The sequence below is a fragment of the Calidris pugnax genome, unplaced genomic scaffold (genome assembly GCF_001431845.1).
Source record: "Calidris pugnax isolate Ruff unplaced genomic scaffold, ASM143184v1 scaffold27, whole genome shotgun sequence".
Lineage (NCBI taxonomy): Eukaryota > Metazoa > Chordata > Aves > Charadriiformes > Scolopacidae > Calidris > Calidris pugnax.
In genome coordinates, this window is record NW_015090893.1 from 16,214,170 (window position 1) to 16,232,580 (window position 18,411).

At 37.8% G+C, this 18,411-nt stretch overlaps 1 protein-coding gene across 2 annotated transcripts in view; it reads right to left on the reverse strand.

Annotated features, from left to right (window-relative positions):
• DDX46 (DEAD (Asp-Glu-Ala-Asp) box polypeptide 46) overlaps positions 1 to 18,411 on the reverse strand; it is a 39,287-nt gene that overhangs the window by 17,423 nt on the left and 3,453 nt on the right. The window contains exons 3-23 of one of the 2 annotated variants that reach the window (XM_014948026.1): positions 18,084 to 18,224; positions 17,723 to 17,840; positions 16,681 to 16,846; positions 16,225 to 16,376; positions 15,769 to 15,882; positions 14,407 to 14,572; positions 13,916 to 14,036; positions 13,405 to 13,580; positions 13,065 to 13,186; positions 12,160 to 12,238; positions 10,258 to 10,340; positions 8,766 to 8,930; positions 8,447 to 8,609; positions 7,333 to 7,526; positions 6,626 to 6,763; positions 6,023 to 6,172; positions 5,187 to 5,384; positions 4,282 to 4,500; positions 3,734 to 3,878; positions 2,980 to 3,053; positions 1,340 to 2,219 (exon numbers count right to left, since the gene is read on the reverse strand). In XM_014948026.1, coding sequence (XP_014803512.1) covers positions 2,172 to 2,219; positions 2,980 to 3,053; positions 3,734 to 3,878; positions 4,282 to 4,500; positions 5,187 to 5,384; positions 6,023 to 6,172; positions 6,626 to 6,763; positions 7,333 to 7,526; positions 8,447 to 8,609; positions 8,766 to 8,930; positions 10,258 to 10,340; positions 12,160 to 12,238; positions 13,065 to 13,186; positions 13,405 to 13,580; positions 13,916 to 14,036; positions 14,407 to 14,572; positions 15,769 to 15,882; positions 16,225 to 16,376; positions 16,681 to 16,846; positions 17,723 to 17,840; positions 18,084 to 18,224 — 2,932 coding nt within the window. In that variant the 3' untranslated portion in view covers positions 1,340 to 2,171. Of the gene's footprint in view, positions 1 to 1,339; positions 2,220 to 2,979; positions 3,054 to 3,733; positions 3,879 to 4,281; positions 4,501 to 5,186; positions 5,385 to 6,022; positions 6,173 to 6,625; positions 6,764 to 7,332; positions 7,527 to 8,446; positions 8,610 to 8,765; positions 8,931 to 10,257; positions 10,341 to 12,159; positions 12,239 to 13,064; positions 13,187 to 13,404; positions 13,581 to 13,915; positions 14,037 to 14,406; positions 14,573 to 15,768; positions 15,883 to 16,224; positions 16,377 to 16,680; positions 16,847 to 17,722; positions 17,841 to 18,083; positions 18,225 to 18,411 lie in introns of those variants that run through there. The other variant, XM_014948028.1, reaches the window with a different exon arrangement.

The following is an 18,411-nucleotide window of genomic DNA, read 5'->3' on the forward strand; positions in this document are numbered from 1 at the left end:
TTTTTTTTTTTTTTTTTCCTTGGGTATTTGTTAATTTGAGAGCTTCTTCTCCTGTTTTCATGTATCCAAACACTTTCCCTGCAACTTTCTTATGTCTGAGCTCATCTCACTGCGTTTCCAGCAGAAAAACACAAGCGCTCGTTACTGTGCACATCACCCTACCCCCTACAAGGTTAACTGTCACAGGAAAAAAATGCAGGAGCAAGAGAAATGCAGAAAACAGATGAGCTATTCAGAAAGACAGTTTCTGAAAAATATACATTGAAATTATTTTTATTTTCGCTGGAATTTAAAAAACATAGGAATATTGACATTGCATTTAAAAACCCCAGGAAGTTAGAGATTATACATTGTTGCATCTCTGAAATCCAACAGTGCAAAGCTGGGAATCACAAAAATGTCTCCATCATGCCTTTTTTAGGAGATACCAATATATATATATGAACATTTTGAAACCAGACTTTTAAAGAAGTGTCGGACTGTCCAAACTTGAAAGTGCTCTTCATTAAATACACCAAAATCTGTCACTCTTCCGAGTTTGACAATTCAACAAACAAGTTGGATGAAACACATTACAACCCAGTTCTTAACAGAAGGAAACCTGAATTATTTCAAGGGAACCACAGAGCTTCAGTTTGAGATTTCTCTTTTAAATTTTGAGAGGTGTTATCGCGCGTGCTGCTTCTCTTTGTTCTCCTCAATGTATTAATAATGGCAAGTATTGGGTGGCCTTATCTTAAATATATCCTGTTAAGTTGGTATAATTGTTACTGTCCTTTCCTGTATTCCAAATAAGGTTTGCTGACATTAGAGTAACAGACAGTTGTAGGCAAACAGAAATAGTCATTTAAATTACCTGAAGCCTGAGAAAGAGAAGCTGGGAATTTTTACAGCCATGATACAGGTTGTATGATTTGTCTTCCCCGGGGTTAGAGCAGTATATACACAGCTGTTTTAAAACGACACAGTTCTTCTCAAGGTGTCGGGTAAGAAAAGCTTTTCTACAAAAGTCCTTTTCAAAGTCAGCATCTCAAACATCTTGCAGCTGCTAGAACGAGACGATTCAAATTGCTACCGCTCAGGCTCTGGATAAGCAGACAGCAAAGTTAAATGCTTAAGAGTAGTAAGTGTCCATCCTGAATACTAATGGTTATGGGGATGAGACCTCAAAAAGAAAAGGTCTTGCCTGTCCCAGTAGCTTATTGACTGCAGTGATAGTCAATATTTGTGGGATGCACTCATAAATATTGATTTTTACTTAAAGCCACGTCCTAACAGTAACAAATATGACAACCCTGGGGGAAAAAGTCACGTTAAATGTATATATAACAACATGATAAAAAAGTGACAGTCGTATTTTATTACAAAAGAGGTTTTCTCTTTTCTTTTTTCTGAGTTTCTTCTTAAACTGAACAGGCTTTCATTCTTATGTCAGAGAATGAGGAAAAAAAATAAATCAAATCCTAAAATTCTGATGCTTAGAAAAAAAAACAGGAAAACTATTTTCATTCTACAAAACATTTCACTTTACAAAAACCCCAAAGAGTTATTCTATTACCTGGATGATAAAGATAAAACGGGACATGGAAAAGATAAGAAGATCTTAAAACCAGACCTGAAGTATTTCTGGATGAAATTCTCTACTCTGATCATTGCAAGACTCTCTGACCATAGAGGGACATCGGTACAGGGAAGGAAGGTGTGTGGAACCAGCCAGAGAGATGCTAAGGATCAGCAGAAAATCCTGCCTTTATTTGGGTGTTTTATCATTTCTCCAATATAAACTGATATGGCATGAACCATCCCCACAATATGAAAGCAGGTACATTCTAACCATTCCCAACACAAATCCCAACGTTGTTCAATTTACTTAACAGTATAGTCTGTCAGGAAAATTAAAATCTGTTTTATTTTATATTTTTTATGATGAAAAGTATATAAACTGCACTTTTAAATTAAATCATGCTCTGCCAAAACTGGTCTGCTTTAAGACTGATAACTGTAGTGGAGAGAAATAAGATGTTTCAGCAAGTATCAATTGTCTGTTAAAAAATGTCCGCAAGACAAAATAAAAAAATTCTTAATTTACAATAAGCAGTGTAAACAGCAAAAACAACAGAAGCCACAAAGTTTCACGCACCAGCCACTGGCAGACAGATAACTCCAAATACTCATAGAACTTTGTATCTTCCTTTGTTGGTTGGTTGGTATGAATTTTGCTGCAAATAAAAGGAAAGAATAATCACAGTTAAAAAGCGAAAATGGTAAATGAATTGCAATAAACCCCCACTGATAATAAATCCACGTTACATGTGAATAAGCAGTTTCTTAGCCATCTCCTTCCTCTGGAAAATGTTTTTATGGGGAGGTCAACAAGTTTGAAAAAGAAAGGTAACTCTCAGTAACGGTTCAGCAGAGCAGGACCACTGGAACCAACTGCTGATTTGAAAGGCTACTTAAGAGAACAAGCCAAATGAAGACACTGCCAAGTCTAATGGAGCATCACTGAAAGTTATTCTAGAGAAAAGCGAGGTTTCTTCAACCCAAGAACTCAAAAGAGGATTTCTCAAGTTAGTATCATATTTGAGAAGAGAGCGTGTTGAACACAGCTGGGTGTGCTGTAAGTCTGTGGCAAAACAAATCTCTCAACACATATATAAAATATTAAAGTGAGAGGAATAATTCTCCTCCGCCCTGCCTGATGGTGCTGAAATTAGGAAATTTAGTTGGGCCTAACTCTTTCAAGGGGTCTCCAGTCAAAAAGCTCTGTTAGGGTGTTATCTCCATCTGCTGGCTGGACAACAGCCGCGGGTCTGCCTGACTGAGCAGTGGTAGATGTTTCAGCCTGTTCAAAACAGAGATCTATACATAGGCTCCAGTCCCTAATATTAATAAAAATGTATGGTGGTGTCAACATCTGTAGAAATCAGTCTCATAAAGCGTAAGTGAAGGCACTTTCCCTCTGCACATTGCACTCACCAATCTGATGAGCTCCTCTTTTATAAGTCGTGTGATTTCTGCCTTTGCTTTCTGTACAGCCAGCTCGTTGGCACCTGGAGACAAAAAAACCCAACATTACCATCTTCAACGCGTTCTGTGTGTCAAGCTGACAGGATAAACCCTGACAGCTATTTCCAGAAACACTGCAAGACTTGCTGAGTTGCCTTACTATTTGCTGAAAAAACCTGGTTTTGTACAGACTGCCACAGTGGGCCCGTGTTCAGTTTTAAGGAAGATACTTAGACAGTGATAAATTATACCGTTCAGAAATACCTGAGATTAGAGGTTTCTTTGAGAAAAAACTACTCAACCATCATGAGATTTGCAAATTTTTGTTGTAGTGGTTCATGTAATTTCTTATACCTTCAATAGCTAAAACCCACACAATTCCATTTTCTTCCTTATTTGACACTAGCACAGAAATCTTTGTGCTTATTCTGATAATTGTTTTTCTTTTCCCTTTTTCCCCCTCCTCTAAACTGATTCCATACACATTTGTTGTTGTTTTGTGGCAGGTCAATCTTCGCAGGAGAAGCATCTCCGATTCCTACAGATCACTTGACAAAGCATATTAAGGTAAATAACCATTTCTTTAGTAATTATATTAATTTGCACAGTGACTACAGCGGGTCTGTAACTGAGCATCCAGACACTATGACTGTAGAGATTCCATGACTAACTAGAAAACCAGAGTCGTATCTTTCCTCAAAGCATTTATAAAAAGAATACATACTTTCTATAGCCAAATAAATCTTGCGTTCTCCTTCCTTGGGTTCTTTGCCTGGAGGGAAGTAAGTTCCTCTGATTGTAATTGCAGCTTCAGAATATTCACTGATTCTCTGCAGCGCTTCTTTGGAGGTAACTTTCCACCTGGCAGTCTGGAAGGGAAGGGATGGGGGGGATCAATGAGGAGAAAGGCATCACACAAAACTGCAATCCAAAGGTTAGTTGATGTTTTAGCCAAACAAGAAAAACTTTGCACCATGAAAATCACTCACAGCATTCTGCTTTAAAAACGCAGATTGAAAGTTTAGCCAGCTATTTTTATGCAAGTGTATTTAAAAATTCTCCTCTTGTGTCAGCAAGACAAAGTTATGGACAAAGGAGAAAAGAGAATGGATGCACAGTACTATTGACAGATAATGCAGTAATTTCAATGAGGTATGATAAGAAATAGAGACAAAATATTTTATTGGTATAATTGTACTCTAAGCTATGAAGATTGAAGCCTTTGTTAAATAATGGCCATTTACACTGGATTATAGCAAAATGGTGACTTGCCTGTGGGAAGTCATTGATCTCCAATTCTTCTTCGTATCTCTTAAAGGATTCATTTTGTCCTCCATCCTGTTTCTCTTCCTCCTGCTTCTCTATGGGTACATAATTGAGCTTAGCATTGATTTTTTCAGCCAGTTGCTCTGCAATGGTCTTGGCAGATACAGTAGGAGCTTGGATGGTGCCTCCTCTCAGGATAGCATTTGTCGCCTGCTGCATCACATCCTGTAAAAAAAAAAAAAGGGCCATGCTGAGAACAAGCCAAAAGAAGACCTAAAGGACCAGCAAGGGTTTTGTTAAAGCTTTCTATGTAATATGCCTGCTGCATCACATCCTGTATAAAAAAAAAGGGCTGTGCTGAGAAGAAGCCAAAAGAAGACCTAAAGGACCAACAAGGGTTTTGTTAAAGCTTTCTATGTAATATAATTGTCCACTTAACAAATACATTCTCCAAACTTCCCTTTCTCCTCTTTCCTTCAGTAACTCCCCTCACACCTGCACAGAAAAGATCTTACTGGTCCTTTGTATTCAGCTCAAAAAGCCTTTGGACATTCCAGACCACATTAACCTCAGTCTAAATGGATTGTGTATCACGTGCTTCAGCAGAGAAACACGTCCTGCAACTCTGCTGAAGCTGACAGAACCTAATTGTGTAATTTTATCCAGAATTCATTAACTCTTTGCCAGGGCAGACAAAGCATTTCCAGTCCTGTATTAAATCTTATTATCACATTAGCTCAATTACAAATCCTACAACTTATAACCAAGTCAGCCCAGCCCAAATGAGCTAAATAATGCAGCGTGATGTTATTAGTGTGCAGAAACATTAAATAAAATGGCAGCTACAGAACAAAGAATTGAACAACCTTTTTAAAAAAAAAGAAAAAAAAACGCTCTATAAAGAGCCTGACCTTAAAGTGGAATGGGACCAATACTTGTGCCTCTGCTCCAAGATTCTTCTGGGCATTGATTCTCAAAGCCAATCTTTTTGCAATTTCCAATTTTTCTGCGTTCCCAGCTGACGGCGTCGGAGCGTTTGATGTTCCTGGTGCTGCCATGTCTTTTACTCTCTTCTTTGAATTGAACATGCTTTCAATTTGTTCATCGATCTAAAGAAAATAACAATTATTAGATCACCGCATTTACCATTAGATAATCTCTTCATCCTAAAGAAAGAAAACACTGAGGTGCACTTTTAGTTGACACGCTTTTGAAAGCAATCAGTCTTGTGTAGATGGCAGAGGCCTGCCCAGAACTACAACTCCAGAAAAGGAACAGATGAGCTAATAATCAGAACATAGTGTTTATGTTCAAGGTCACGAAAAGGAGTCTAACAAACAGTGAAAAAGGAATCCAGTAAGAATTTACAAATAGAAAGGGCAACTATGAATTTCTTTAAATTACTGCAAGTAAAAAAATGTTTGTAATTGAGGGTGATAGTTCTATTTACATAATATTAATATGACAAAGAAAACTATTTCTCTGACATTTACATAACTACATGTATTAAGTATAAAATACCAGTAAGTGAGGATGAAACTTTCAAGATCTTCATAGATCTTGACCTTCGTAGCTCTATATCTGTTATATCATAGAATACTCATGGAATTTAACTAATTAAGTCAGTAGTGTAGGACATGGACTAACAAAAATCCATGCGTTCTGCAACGTGTATGTAACCTACTGGGGAAAACCCAAATACACTGGAAACCCTCAAGAAACTTAAATCTTATTTTCAGGTGCTTACGTCAACAGCTGTATCTTCGTCATCTGAATCTTGCAAGCCAAGAGCTGCTTTTTGTAGCTTCTTTCGTTCATTAGCCAAAGCCTGTTCTGTTTCATCAAATTTAAAACCTTTGCCAGAGAATCCACTGCTTTTTTTAATCAGCTTTCCCTCCTGAAAAAAAAACCAACCCAAAACACATAGAAGTTTAAAACCCCAATTTGGATAGTCATAACTATAAAATTATACAAATAATTTTGAAGTTATTTATTTGAAAAAAACCCAAACAACCCAAATCCTAGCACATTTAGAAAGGTCTTCAGATTTTAAAACTGCATTTTACACTGAAATGTAGTAAAAAAGCTACGTTAATTCAGCAGATAGAAACAATATCCAGTAGGCATTTCTCTGTCACGTACCAGATGACAACATCTGAATTCTCAAGAACATTCCTGTACATGACATTTAAGATCCCAACCTTGAAAACACTCACACACATACCTGAGCACACGTGTGTTCTTTAGGGAGTGGGTGAGATGACTCACGTATGTAAACTGTGCAGCTGGACCCCCGTGCACACGCATAAAACCCAGACCAAAGCCCTCCAGAGAAGAAAGAATTACTCACTGCCTTCTGCTGGTCTTTGAAGTCAGCCCAGAGCTTCTCCAAATCAGGAGGAATTGGATTCCCAGACAATTCCAAAGCCTTAATGATATCACCAGCGTACCGTGCCTGGTCCTCAGTAATGAACGTATACGCATACCCCTGATCAAAATGAATTTAAAAGATAATAAAGAAAGATCTCTAAAGGCACTTTATCTCTAAATTTATTGAAGCAACCTTGCGCAGATGCTGCTGTTCTGATTAATAAGAATAACCATGATATTAATGCATAAACTTTTTAAAGTGGAGTGTAGAATGAAAGATGTGATTTCCCGGGAGCTGATACAGAGGTAATCAACCACAGATGGTAGAAACCGAAGTTTTTCTTTTCAATCTTGTCATGGTTAAAAGTTTGGAAAATAAAATCTTATAAATTTGGTAGGACACACTTCCAACAGTGAAAACCCCCCAAACTTTCAGCCACAAATGGGACTTAAAAGAACATTCATACATCAGAAGAACATGTAAGTTCCAACTTTCCCAGTGCTAAAATTCAGAATATATTTTATGCATGACCACTCAAAAACCTTAAATGCACTTTAAAGGAAAACCCTCTTCCCACCAATAACAAACTACTCCCTCCGTAGCTATCCCTTGGGAACACCTTGATCAAGCAATAAATAAAGAAAAATGTTCAGTAATAACCAAAACAGGCAATTAATTATACATACTTTATTGCCAGCTCGTCCAGTTCGTCCTGCTCGGTGCACGTAATCTTCATAATGGTTGGGGCAGCTGTAATTGACCACCAGCATCAACTGTTTTACATCCAAGCCCCTCGCTGCTACAGATGTGGCCACCAGGAGTTTGCAGATTCCATTCTTGAAATCATTAATTATGCTGTCCCTGTCGTACTGATCGATACCTGCGAGAAAGCAAACAAAACAGTTAGTTATAAAGCTCTCCTTTGAGCCGAAAGAATTTGTACAGAGGTCAAAACATCCTCCAACTTCAAAAAACCAAAGGCCTAAGCAAATAAAATTTCAATACATTCACACTTTTACAGGCAAAATACATTAGCCAGAATAATAAATCTCGTAGTCTATTATCCAGAGTAACAAAACTTTTCATTTTTTTCCACTACAAAAAGATGTTTTCCTGTACCAAGATGCTCAAAAGTTTCTCTAATTCGATTTTCTATTTGACTTCTTATATTCAACTGAGACCTCATCTGGAGGCTTTGGCTGTTCTGTAAAGGCAAGAGAATCCTCAGAAGGAGGAGACTATTTTTCCCTATTCCATAGCTGCACCAAATGAACGGTGGTTTTTTACTTATTGGTTACTCTAATTTAAGAGTATTATATACAGAAAGTCTTAAAATACTCCGAGATGGACAATGATCTGAAGAGATTTCCTCTTCTTGCTACTAAACTATTTCCATTATATTACTACTTGATGGCAGAAAAGTGAAGCAACAGCTGCTGTTATTGTGGGATCTCAAATAAAAATATCATCTAATACTCCCCCAATGGCATTCACTACAGCAGCAAGCAGTGAGCAATACTCCCCGAGAGGTGGTAACTCTCCCTCACAATCTTGTTGCACAGAGACAAGATCTGGCATCTGATGACATCTCACAGGGAATAATAAAGAGTAATTATGGGAAAGTATCATGTCTAGTTCAAATTAAGAGGCAAATATCTTTCCCAATTACAAAGCAAAACTTGCTTAGGAAGAAATAAGAACTGGTACTACACAGGAGCTAAGTAACTTCCCTTTAGAACTGCTAAACACCAATATCCTAGTCTGGAGTTGTTAACATAAATCCTTAAGATTGCAGATTACCTCCATGAAGAGACAAGCAAGGGTAAGAGGCTCTCATTAAATCTTTCAACAACCCATCAGCGTGTTCTTGTTTATCTACAAATATGATAACTGATCCCTTCTCCTGATAGTGTCCCAGTAGCTCCAGTAACTTCAAAAACTTGTTCTCCTCTTCTATGACAATCTGGAAGAAGAGATAAAAAAGTAAAGTAGAAAAGAGGATGAATTTTATCTGAAGTCATTAAACACATTCAGGGTGCATAAAAATAAAAATTAGGGAAGAATCTTTTGCCAGCAAAGGAGGAGATAAGCGAGGTGTGCGATGCCGTGCGATACTCACAACGTGTTGCTCCACATCGGAACAGACAACGCTTCTGCCTCCCACCTGCACCTCTATAGGTTTACTGAGGATTCTCCGAGCTAGTGCCTCCATAGCTCTGGGGAAAGTAGCAGAGAACATGACAGTCTGACGATCAGGCCTGACGTTGTCTACAATGCGCATAACCTGGTTTAAGAGAACATTCCCCGTTAATACCCAAGTGCTTGAATTGAACTTCACACACATACAGAGCTGTTGTCTTTAAGGTGCTGGCACTTGATGACAGGCAAAACTCACTGGATTCAAACAGAAGCCCAGTGGCAATAACCAACCCGACAGCAGAAATCTTAAAAGACACGCAGCACAAATCCTACAGCTCAACAGAGAAAATAAAGGAATTTCCTTAGTTTTGGAGGATAATATAGCCTGATGACACCTGAAGAGTCACATGGATGTCCAAACCTACCAGAAATTAGTCACGACATGCAAATCCTACAGCTCAATAGAGAAAATAAAGGAATTTCCCTCGTTTTGGAGGACAATATAACCTGATGACACCTGGAAAAGCCACGTGGATGTCCAAACCTACCAGAAATTAGTCACCAACATTTCCAACATTTTATTCTTGTCTCCTGCACGACGTTGCCAAGAGACATCAAAGACATCAATATACAATTAGTAATATGACACCTGCATCAAGGGACTATACAGGGTTATAACATGGCCACAGGTATCCAAAACAGGTGTGTAAAAAGAAAATCATAGAATCATAGAGTGGTGAGAGTTGGCAGGGACCTCAAAGCCCATCCAGTTCCAACCCCCTGCCCTGGGCAGGGACACCTCCCACCAGACCAGGTTGCTCCAAGCCCCCTCCAACCTGCCCTTGAACCCCTCCAGGGATGGGGCAGCCACAGCTTCTCTGGGCAACCTGGGCCAGGCTCTCACCACCCTCACACCAAACAAGTTCTTCCTAATCTCTCATCTAAATCTCCCCTCTTTCAATTTAAAACCATTCCCCCTCATCCTATCACTACACTCCCTGACAAAGAGTCCCTCCCCATCTCTCCTGTAGCCCCTTCAGGCACTGGAAGGCTGTTATAAGGTCTCCCTGGAGTCTTCTCTTCTCCAGGCTGAACGCCCCCAGCTCTCTCAGCCTGTCCTCACAGCAGAGGGGCTCCAGCCCTCTGATCATTTTCGTGGCCCTCCTCTGGACCTGTTCCAACAAGTCCATTTCCTCTTCCTGTGTTGAGGACTCCAAAGCTGGACACAGTACTCCAGGTGGGGTCTCAATATAGTATATTAGATAACATTATATTTATAAAATCTGAGCTATATAAAAGTTTCTTGAAAACAAGGCCTGTGAGGATAATAGAAAAATTCAAGAGTCAGTTTAGACTGTTGTCCATACACAGCATGTCTTTCTGAACACTCGTGGGCAGTGTAATGACATGGTAGCACTGCAAAATCCTTTAAGTGGAAAGTGGAAGGGAATTTGACTCGTGTCCCTCATTACCTGAGGCTCAAAGCCCATGTCGAACATCCTGTCTGCTTCGTCCAGGACAACGTACGTGACTCTGCGCAGATTTGTCACCCGGCCTGGGAAAGGAGAGGAAAAAAAACACATGGGAAACAAAATCAAATGGAAATCTGGTTTTCCCTCAGGAATAAATTTTTAAAAAATGTTATATAGTCTCGCTATCTTCTAACAAAGACATTAATTAATTTTTTTTAAAAAATTCACTAAACGTGAATTTTAACGTTCTCATTTTAATCACGTATACATTCTGGGAAAGGTGTAAGTATACACAAGGCCCTTTATTTTGTCAAACTCTTCTCTTGCATACCATCATAGGGCCAGAAGAACCTGTAAAATTCAGAAAACTGCCCTCGCCAAAACACATCATAAAACTAAGACTGAGATGAAGCAAGGAGCCACATCAGCCATTATCTGACAGCGCCACCTAGAAAAAAACATATTAGAGATTACAGCGCATGTGTGGAAGGCAAAGTCCAGTGCTAACTGTTGCAGCCTCAGAAAAATTCCTTTTACACATATAATCTGCTTCCTTGGAGTTAGAAATAACTATTTGAGGACAATTATACTAATTCTAGTTAACTGTTAATAATACGCATAAACAGAGTAAGGTCTTTTCAAGGGAATACATAAAGATGAAAACCTACCCAGTAACACGACTAAATTTAAAATTAAGAACCACCCCAAACTCTGGGACAGCTGGAAACAAAATAAGCACGTTGTATATCTGTGAACATTTTGAAATTACGATGGATGGGATAGTTAGCACCCTTCCCAAACAAATAGCTAAGAGATTCCCTTTCAGGAGACGGAGTTAACTCAAGGATTTAAGAATCATATTCTCAAATGATATAAACACGTGAACACGTTCAGTTCCAAACAACTGTGTTGCGACACTGTCAAGTGCTCTCAGAATGGAACAGATTTTTCTCATTTTCTACAACTATCACTCAAACTCGGGCCCATCAAACTACAGTAGAATTCGGTCCTTTCAGCTTCAGCAAATTGGAGCTGAATCCTCAAATTTTTAGAGATTTAGCGCTGCATTTTTTTTACAATACAGAATTCATACTTAAGGAACAAAATAAATAGTTCTTAAAACCTACGTATCTATTTAACATCTTAACACTTTCATCCCCAAATAATAACTTTGTAAAATTACTTGGGAACAGCATTAATGTACCTACCTTTGACGATTTAAGTCTTGGAAGCCCAGTTCTATATGTCTTGAAGGTACTTTTTCCACAGAAGTTAAATAATGTCAACAGTTTAGTAGAGGTTTTGATGTGGAATAATTTAATAATAAAACTTTATCTAATAAGCATGCAATGGTTACAACTAGGACAAAACCTCTTAAAGCTGCAGTGGCTCAGTTTAATCAAGCTGAATATTTGATGTAAGGTCAGTTCTTTTACTTTTTGAACAGTTATTTAGGGAGGGTTTCTTTGTCTGTTGTGTTTTTTAAAACCAACAGATAAAGGCAGAGTCAGACACTCTTAAGTAACAGCGGGGAACTGCTGAGCTACACTAACAATAAGGAACCATCAATGGGCAGACAAAATAAGCAACTTTTATATCACCTTTATCTAAATGACTTGAAATGAAATAATTTGGATCAGCACATTTTAAATTTTACAATGATAAACAGTCTCAAAAACTCTTCAAGAATGTATTATTTCCTGTCCTCCCCGAAAAAAGTCAAACCAATACGTGATTAAACCTATTATTAGTGCTATATATTCTCAATAGCGAGATAGTGCAGCCTGAAGAGATATAAGAAAATTCCATAAGACCATTTATCAAAATACATGATCTTTTGAATTTGTTAGAATTACACAACAAATATAAAAAAATCTCCATAAGAAAAGGTTTTCTACTCACCATTGTTAGCTGCTAACATGTCAATCATACGCCCAGGTGTGCAAACAATAATTTCAGCACCTCTTTTGAGTTCAGCTATCTGATTTTTAAAAATAGCAAACAAACAATTAGAATGTTTGTCTTTTTTATTTTTGCTTTATGGTTTGTGTGTTGTTTTTTTAAAAGAAACAGACCAACATGTATCACCTTGCAAAAAAGAAAACAAGATACAGTGTAATACAGCTGTTCTACTACCGTGAATTGTTTATGTAAAGATTTTACTTAGCAATTTCTTTAAGAAAAGAAAGATTTTATTTGCTTTCCAAAAGGGTAACTTCTGACAAAGTTACTACCACTTGAAGCAGTTATAATGGGGATGTGACTTCTTTACAGTTAAGGTCCTATAAGAAATATCACATGTTGTATAAGGAACAATTGATACTAAATAAACCATGCTCCATCACAGATAATCACAGAAATTCAAAGCTCTGTTGTTTCTGCACACCAGGGGACTGGAGAGGGCAGACTTTAAATTAATCTCTCAATGACTCTTAACATGCAATATGTGATAATGCAATAAACTAAAGTTAACATCTTCTGAGTTTTGTTATCTTGAGGGGATCTCAGTTACTGAGCTTATAGTAACTATCAAACTATCACATTCCGCTAATAGTTTAATTTCTGCCATGCTCTGTACATACATACATAAAAAGAAACAGTCTGAAACTTTTAAGGGCCAGACTTGAGAATTTTCAAGAAGATCAGTGTGTTTAAGGCTAAATTATGTGCAAACAAGCTTTTGCATCACTACCATTCATACAGAGAAAATCCATAATGAAGGCTTTATGGGAGAGAGAAAGGATCTGAATTCACTGCCAAAGTGCCATGAACTAATAAAGTTCAAGAGTTATTTGCTAAGTAAGTACCTGTTCACTGATGCCTGTTCCTCCATAGACACAGACAACTCGAAGCCCAAGTGTCTTTGAGAATTTCTTACACTCCTTAGTAATCTGCAAAGCCAACTCGCGGGTAGGGGTCATAATGACAGCTGAAAAGCAAAGCATTTGCATCACACATTGTAATAGAAGAGATCTTGTTATTTATACAATAATATAAGAATTTTGTAATGATTTACAGCAAACATTTGTAATGTTTACAGCATTTACTTAAACGTATTAACTAAGAGAAGAACTAAAGCCCCTTGTAAAGCAGATGCTTGAGGTTTTATTTATTTAAATAGTGATTTTGCAAACAAAAGCTTTGTACCTATGGGACCTTCTCCTTCTTCTAAGGCTCTCTGATCCATGATGTGTCTGAACATGGGCAACAGAAATGCAATAGTTTTTCCACTTCCTGTTTTAGCGATGCCGATCAAGTCACGGCCATTCATAATCGCTGGGATGGCCTGGGTCTGAATGGGAGTGGGCTTTTCATAGCCATGTCTTAAAGAGAGGGGAAAAAAAAGAGATTTCAAGAACAAAATAGGACTTGATAGATCCAGTACAAAAATTTGCATATTCATATTTACATATCAGTGCCATTCAAAAACTACAGCATAAAAATGAGCAGCAAAACCATGATACAGATGGCAGAAGGAATAGTTCATAACTATATTTCAATACCAAGTGATAAACACTGTGATTACTTTGTGTGTGACACCTACAAACATGGGCACATTGCATTATGCAACAAAGAATAAGGTTTTTCTCATAAACATATGACAGAACACAGTGGAAAAAAAATCAAGCCTGAAAGAGTTCATCAAGTTCTTGCTTACTTTTTGAGGGCAGTGAGAATCTTCATGGAAATACCACACTGTACCCAGGTTTTTATTGGTTTGGGGCAGCCTTTTCCCTTGACTGTAATTCCCTCCAACTCCAGCCTGTACACATTCACCTCTGAAACAGAGTTTGCATTACAACAGAGTCAAACTTAACATTTCTCTTCTACCTTGATAAAAATATTCTTGGTTTGTCCCCAAATAAGAGATACTAATTTTATCACCACTAGAAAAACAGCTTTTAGCTTGTTACACATAAATACAAGAGGTAGATAGAAAGGACCCAGGTAAATTTTTCAATCAAAGCCTCCTATATAATTATATGAAGTTATCAATAATAGTGATCTAACTGATTAAGTGTTTTTCTATGCCAAATTGCTCCAAATGCTCTTTATATTCCAAAAGAATTTGCTGTTTCTTTGCACATCAAAATCCATCACTCTTTAACAATACCCCAGGTTTTCCGGTTGTGTTTGTTCTGTTCTTACCTTCTTGAGTCATTTTAGCTAATTCTGGTACTTCAACATAGAAGTTTTTCCTGAAAGGTTCATATTCTATCTTTCCATGATCCACTGGTTCCAGCAGCTTTCTCTGCTTGGTCTGATAGCCAGTCAGGGCAGTCTGGAGATCAACCTCCTCCTCTTCTGAGGAATACTGTAGAGATTATAATTTGTGTGTAAATTAGTGTGACCAGTATTCTGAGAGGCTCTGGTTTTTCATTTATAGCAGAATTTTACTCAGAAGTTACTCACTCCTTACCCTTTCAGACCAGATACTGAAAACATGCTCTCAGTTTAAGAGTCCCAATTATTCTTTGATCTATTTCATTCACGTTTCTCCCTTAATTTTCACCATGCTCTATATCACCTTCCTGACTTTATGATTTAACTAGACCAGCCTTGCCAGCATTCAGAAATAATCACTGCCATACAACTGAAATAGCAAGAGGAAAATGCTAAGAAAAACCACCCAGTACATTTTACTGACAGCATCCCACTGCTCTGCATCCCACTGCAGTCACAGTTATCTGCTTGTACCACCTCTTCCTAATAAAACACATTTGTTATTTACAGTTTTAGGGTGCTGCCTACTGCAATCATGACCTGCCACAGCACTTAGCAGCCATAGGCAGAATCAATTTCCTTTCTACTATTTCCTAAACTGTAAAATGAGAACATCTACCTCTCATTTGTGCTAGAAGAGATGTCTCATTATGATTTATGAAGTGTTTTGAGATACCTAACTTACAGGTGTTTTGGAAATTAATATATTTATACTTACAAAGGCATTCAGCAGAAATGGAACACACAGACTCCATGTTTTTAGATTAAATACAGGGAACTGAACATGCAGACTGAGCAACCTGCACACATAAACTCTCCATACTAGCTTGTGGGTCACTCACACAGGGTGTCACCAGGACTGGCCTGATTTCAGTACAGTGAACAGAACACACACTACACGTGACACACACCAGCACAGTCACATTCATCACAACGACAAACACAGACATCCTGGTGCATTCATTCAACAATAAAGCTGCAAAAGCAATTTCCAAAAAAAAAAAAAACTCCACACAACTGTGCCAGACATCCTGGTGCATTCAAACTGTAGAAGTAACAAAAAACTGTAAGATCAAAAAAAGATCAAAAAGACCATGCTTCTGCAAATTAAACAACTAAATAGAAGTAAAAAAAAACTTTGTAAGATCAAAAAATCTCGTGACCATGCTTCTGCAAATTAAACAACTAAATGTTTATCTCTTCGGAGATGGAAAAATGCCAGGACTATCCTCATTCTCCTATGAATTTCTACCTCTTCACAGTAGAAATACAAGCCACTTCCATTACCTCCATCGCATCTTGGTCATTCTCCATGAGCTCCCCTTTCTTCTTCTCTGACTCTGCAGCTGCCTTTTTGGTTGTCACCACGGTTACTACTTTGGTTACAGTTGGTCCAGATTTCTACAAGAACAATGAGGAAGAATTATTCTGCTATCATATAAAACACAAAACATGTTGTATCAAATATACATACATACATACAAGAATATTTGTACTTCTGAATGCATTATGCTGGGCTTTTTTCCCCACTTTCTTCAGTGAAATTGTATCAGAATAATGCTCAAAAAAACAGCTGGACAAAACCACCAGGAAATAAAAGTTAAGGCAAATAGACATTCAGTGCATCCAACTTACTTCTTGCTTTTTTGCACTTTCCCTCCTTTTTTTTCAAAGCCATTTTGATATTAAAATCCAAAGCTATATTTAAAGACAAAGATAATAAATCTTAGTAAGTGATTTTACCTTTTCACTCCCACCTCCACCTTTCACGCTTCTCATATTGAATTTCTTGACCTCTTCTTTTACTTCTTCCATATAAGCATCCAAAGGATCTAACTCTTCATCTTCAACCTCATTGCCTTCTTTTTCTCCTTCTGCAGTTTCCTCTTCATCATCTAAATCAAGCAAGAAAGATGGGAATGAAACAGACAGGAAAAGAGAAAAGTCCTCATGTGTGTTGAATTATTAGCCTACCCAAATAATTACAGTCTGATTTTACTACTGTATCATTTTTCCTTCTACAAATCTCTCCAGTTTATTAACTTCAATTGTACCTCATTTGAAGCCATGACCAGATTTAAAGCTTTGTTATTCTATAGTTCACATCCTGAATAGTAATCAAATGCTTTAAAGATAATGTAATAAAAATATTGTTAGGAAGAGAAGTATTTTAACTGTTATATATAAGAAGTTAAATACCATCATCATCTTCTAAACTCCATTTTTTCCCCTGTTTCATCTCTTCAATCTCTTTTTTCAGTTCTCCAATGTTTTCCATGGCCTTCTTGCGTTGTTCTTCCCTCCATTTCTCCACTCTTTCTTTTCGTTTTCTCATTTCTTCTTCTAGTTTGTTCTGATCAAAATTCTATGACAAAAACCAACCAAATAGGGAAAATTAATGGCCATTGGCTTTAGTCTATCCTTCTTCAAACTGTCGTGTGAGCACACTGTAAAAGACTGGACATCCACAAACTTAGAAGTAAATGAAAAATACTAACATCAACTCTAACAGCTGTTGTAACAACTGGGGGTCAGTAACAACGTGCTGGTTTAGACAAGTTCACTCAAACTGCTAGTTTGGGAATTCTCCCTCTAGACACATCTTTTCAAATCTCAGAACAAGGCAAAGTGATTTTCCCTCTCCCTTTGTTCTTTTGATTCCTGCCTGAGTCCAGAGGCCAAAAAATATAACTGTCGTGTGAGCACACCGTAAAAGACTGGACATCCACAAACTTAGAAGTAAATGAAAAATACTAACATCAACTCTAACAGCTGTTGTAACAACTGGGGGTCAGTAACAACGTGCTGGTTTAGACAAGTTCACTCAAACTGCTAGTTTGGGAATTCTCCCTCTAGACACATCTTTTCAAATCTCAGAACAAGGCAAAGTGATTTTCCCTCTCCCTTTGTTCTTTTGATTCCTGCCTGAGTCCAGAGGCCAAAAAAAAAACCAACTTCAGCTCCTTGACTGACACCTGATATGTGAAAAATGAGAGATCCCTCACGCTTGTCTGTGGTTTGTGGCCTAAGCAGTTCGTAATCTTGACCTGAGAAGAAGGTTTCTTATGCCAAGAACTGGGAGCACATCCCCTGACAGGACTCTGTGCTACCAAAGAGAACACGCTCTCATTCAGTGGAGATTTTTTCCCTGCTCTAAGGACAGGTTTTCTTTTGTTAATGCAGTAATCTATGGCTAACTTAAATTCTATCTTTTAAATCTATAAGTGTTAAAAGTTTCTACCTCAGTGGCTACAGTATTTGTGGTAGCATCTTTATCCTTCTCCTCTTCTTTGTCATCTTTGTCTTTTTTCTTTTCTTTGGAAACTTCCACGCCTTCTGTCTTTTCTTTAGATCTTGACCTGGAAGGTAAGATCAAAGATTTCTTAGAACATTATAGCTTTTCTCAGGGGAGGATAAACAAGTGCTGGATAGAACTAGAACTATCAACACCTGTACAGACACATTAAGCAATGGGAAAAGATCATAGAATATCCTCCTTGTTCTACAAACCAAAGCTCTACCTAATGATTCCCTTGATGCTGATGATAGTTTTGCAGTAGTTTGTCACTATGCCATTGATTGTAATTAGAGAACACAAATACCTGTTTTCTGTTTTCCTGTTCTTGCTCGGGCTGGAGGATCGAGACCGTCTGCCCCGACTTCTGCTTCTGGAGCGCCTCCTCTCTCGGCTCCGGGATCTTCTTCTCTCCCGGCTCCGTTCCCTTTCTCTGCTTCTTGAACGCCTGCCACAGAACAAAATTGTATTTATTTAGCAGGTGATCACAGTATTGTTTTAGCCTGCTACTCAGGAACAAGTTGTAAAAGGAATCCAACAATCATCGCAGAATCACAGAATCGTAGTGGTTGGAAGGGACCTCAGAGATCATCGAGTCCAACCACAAAAAAAAAAAAAAAAAAAAAAAACAAACA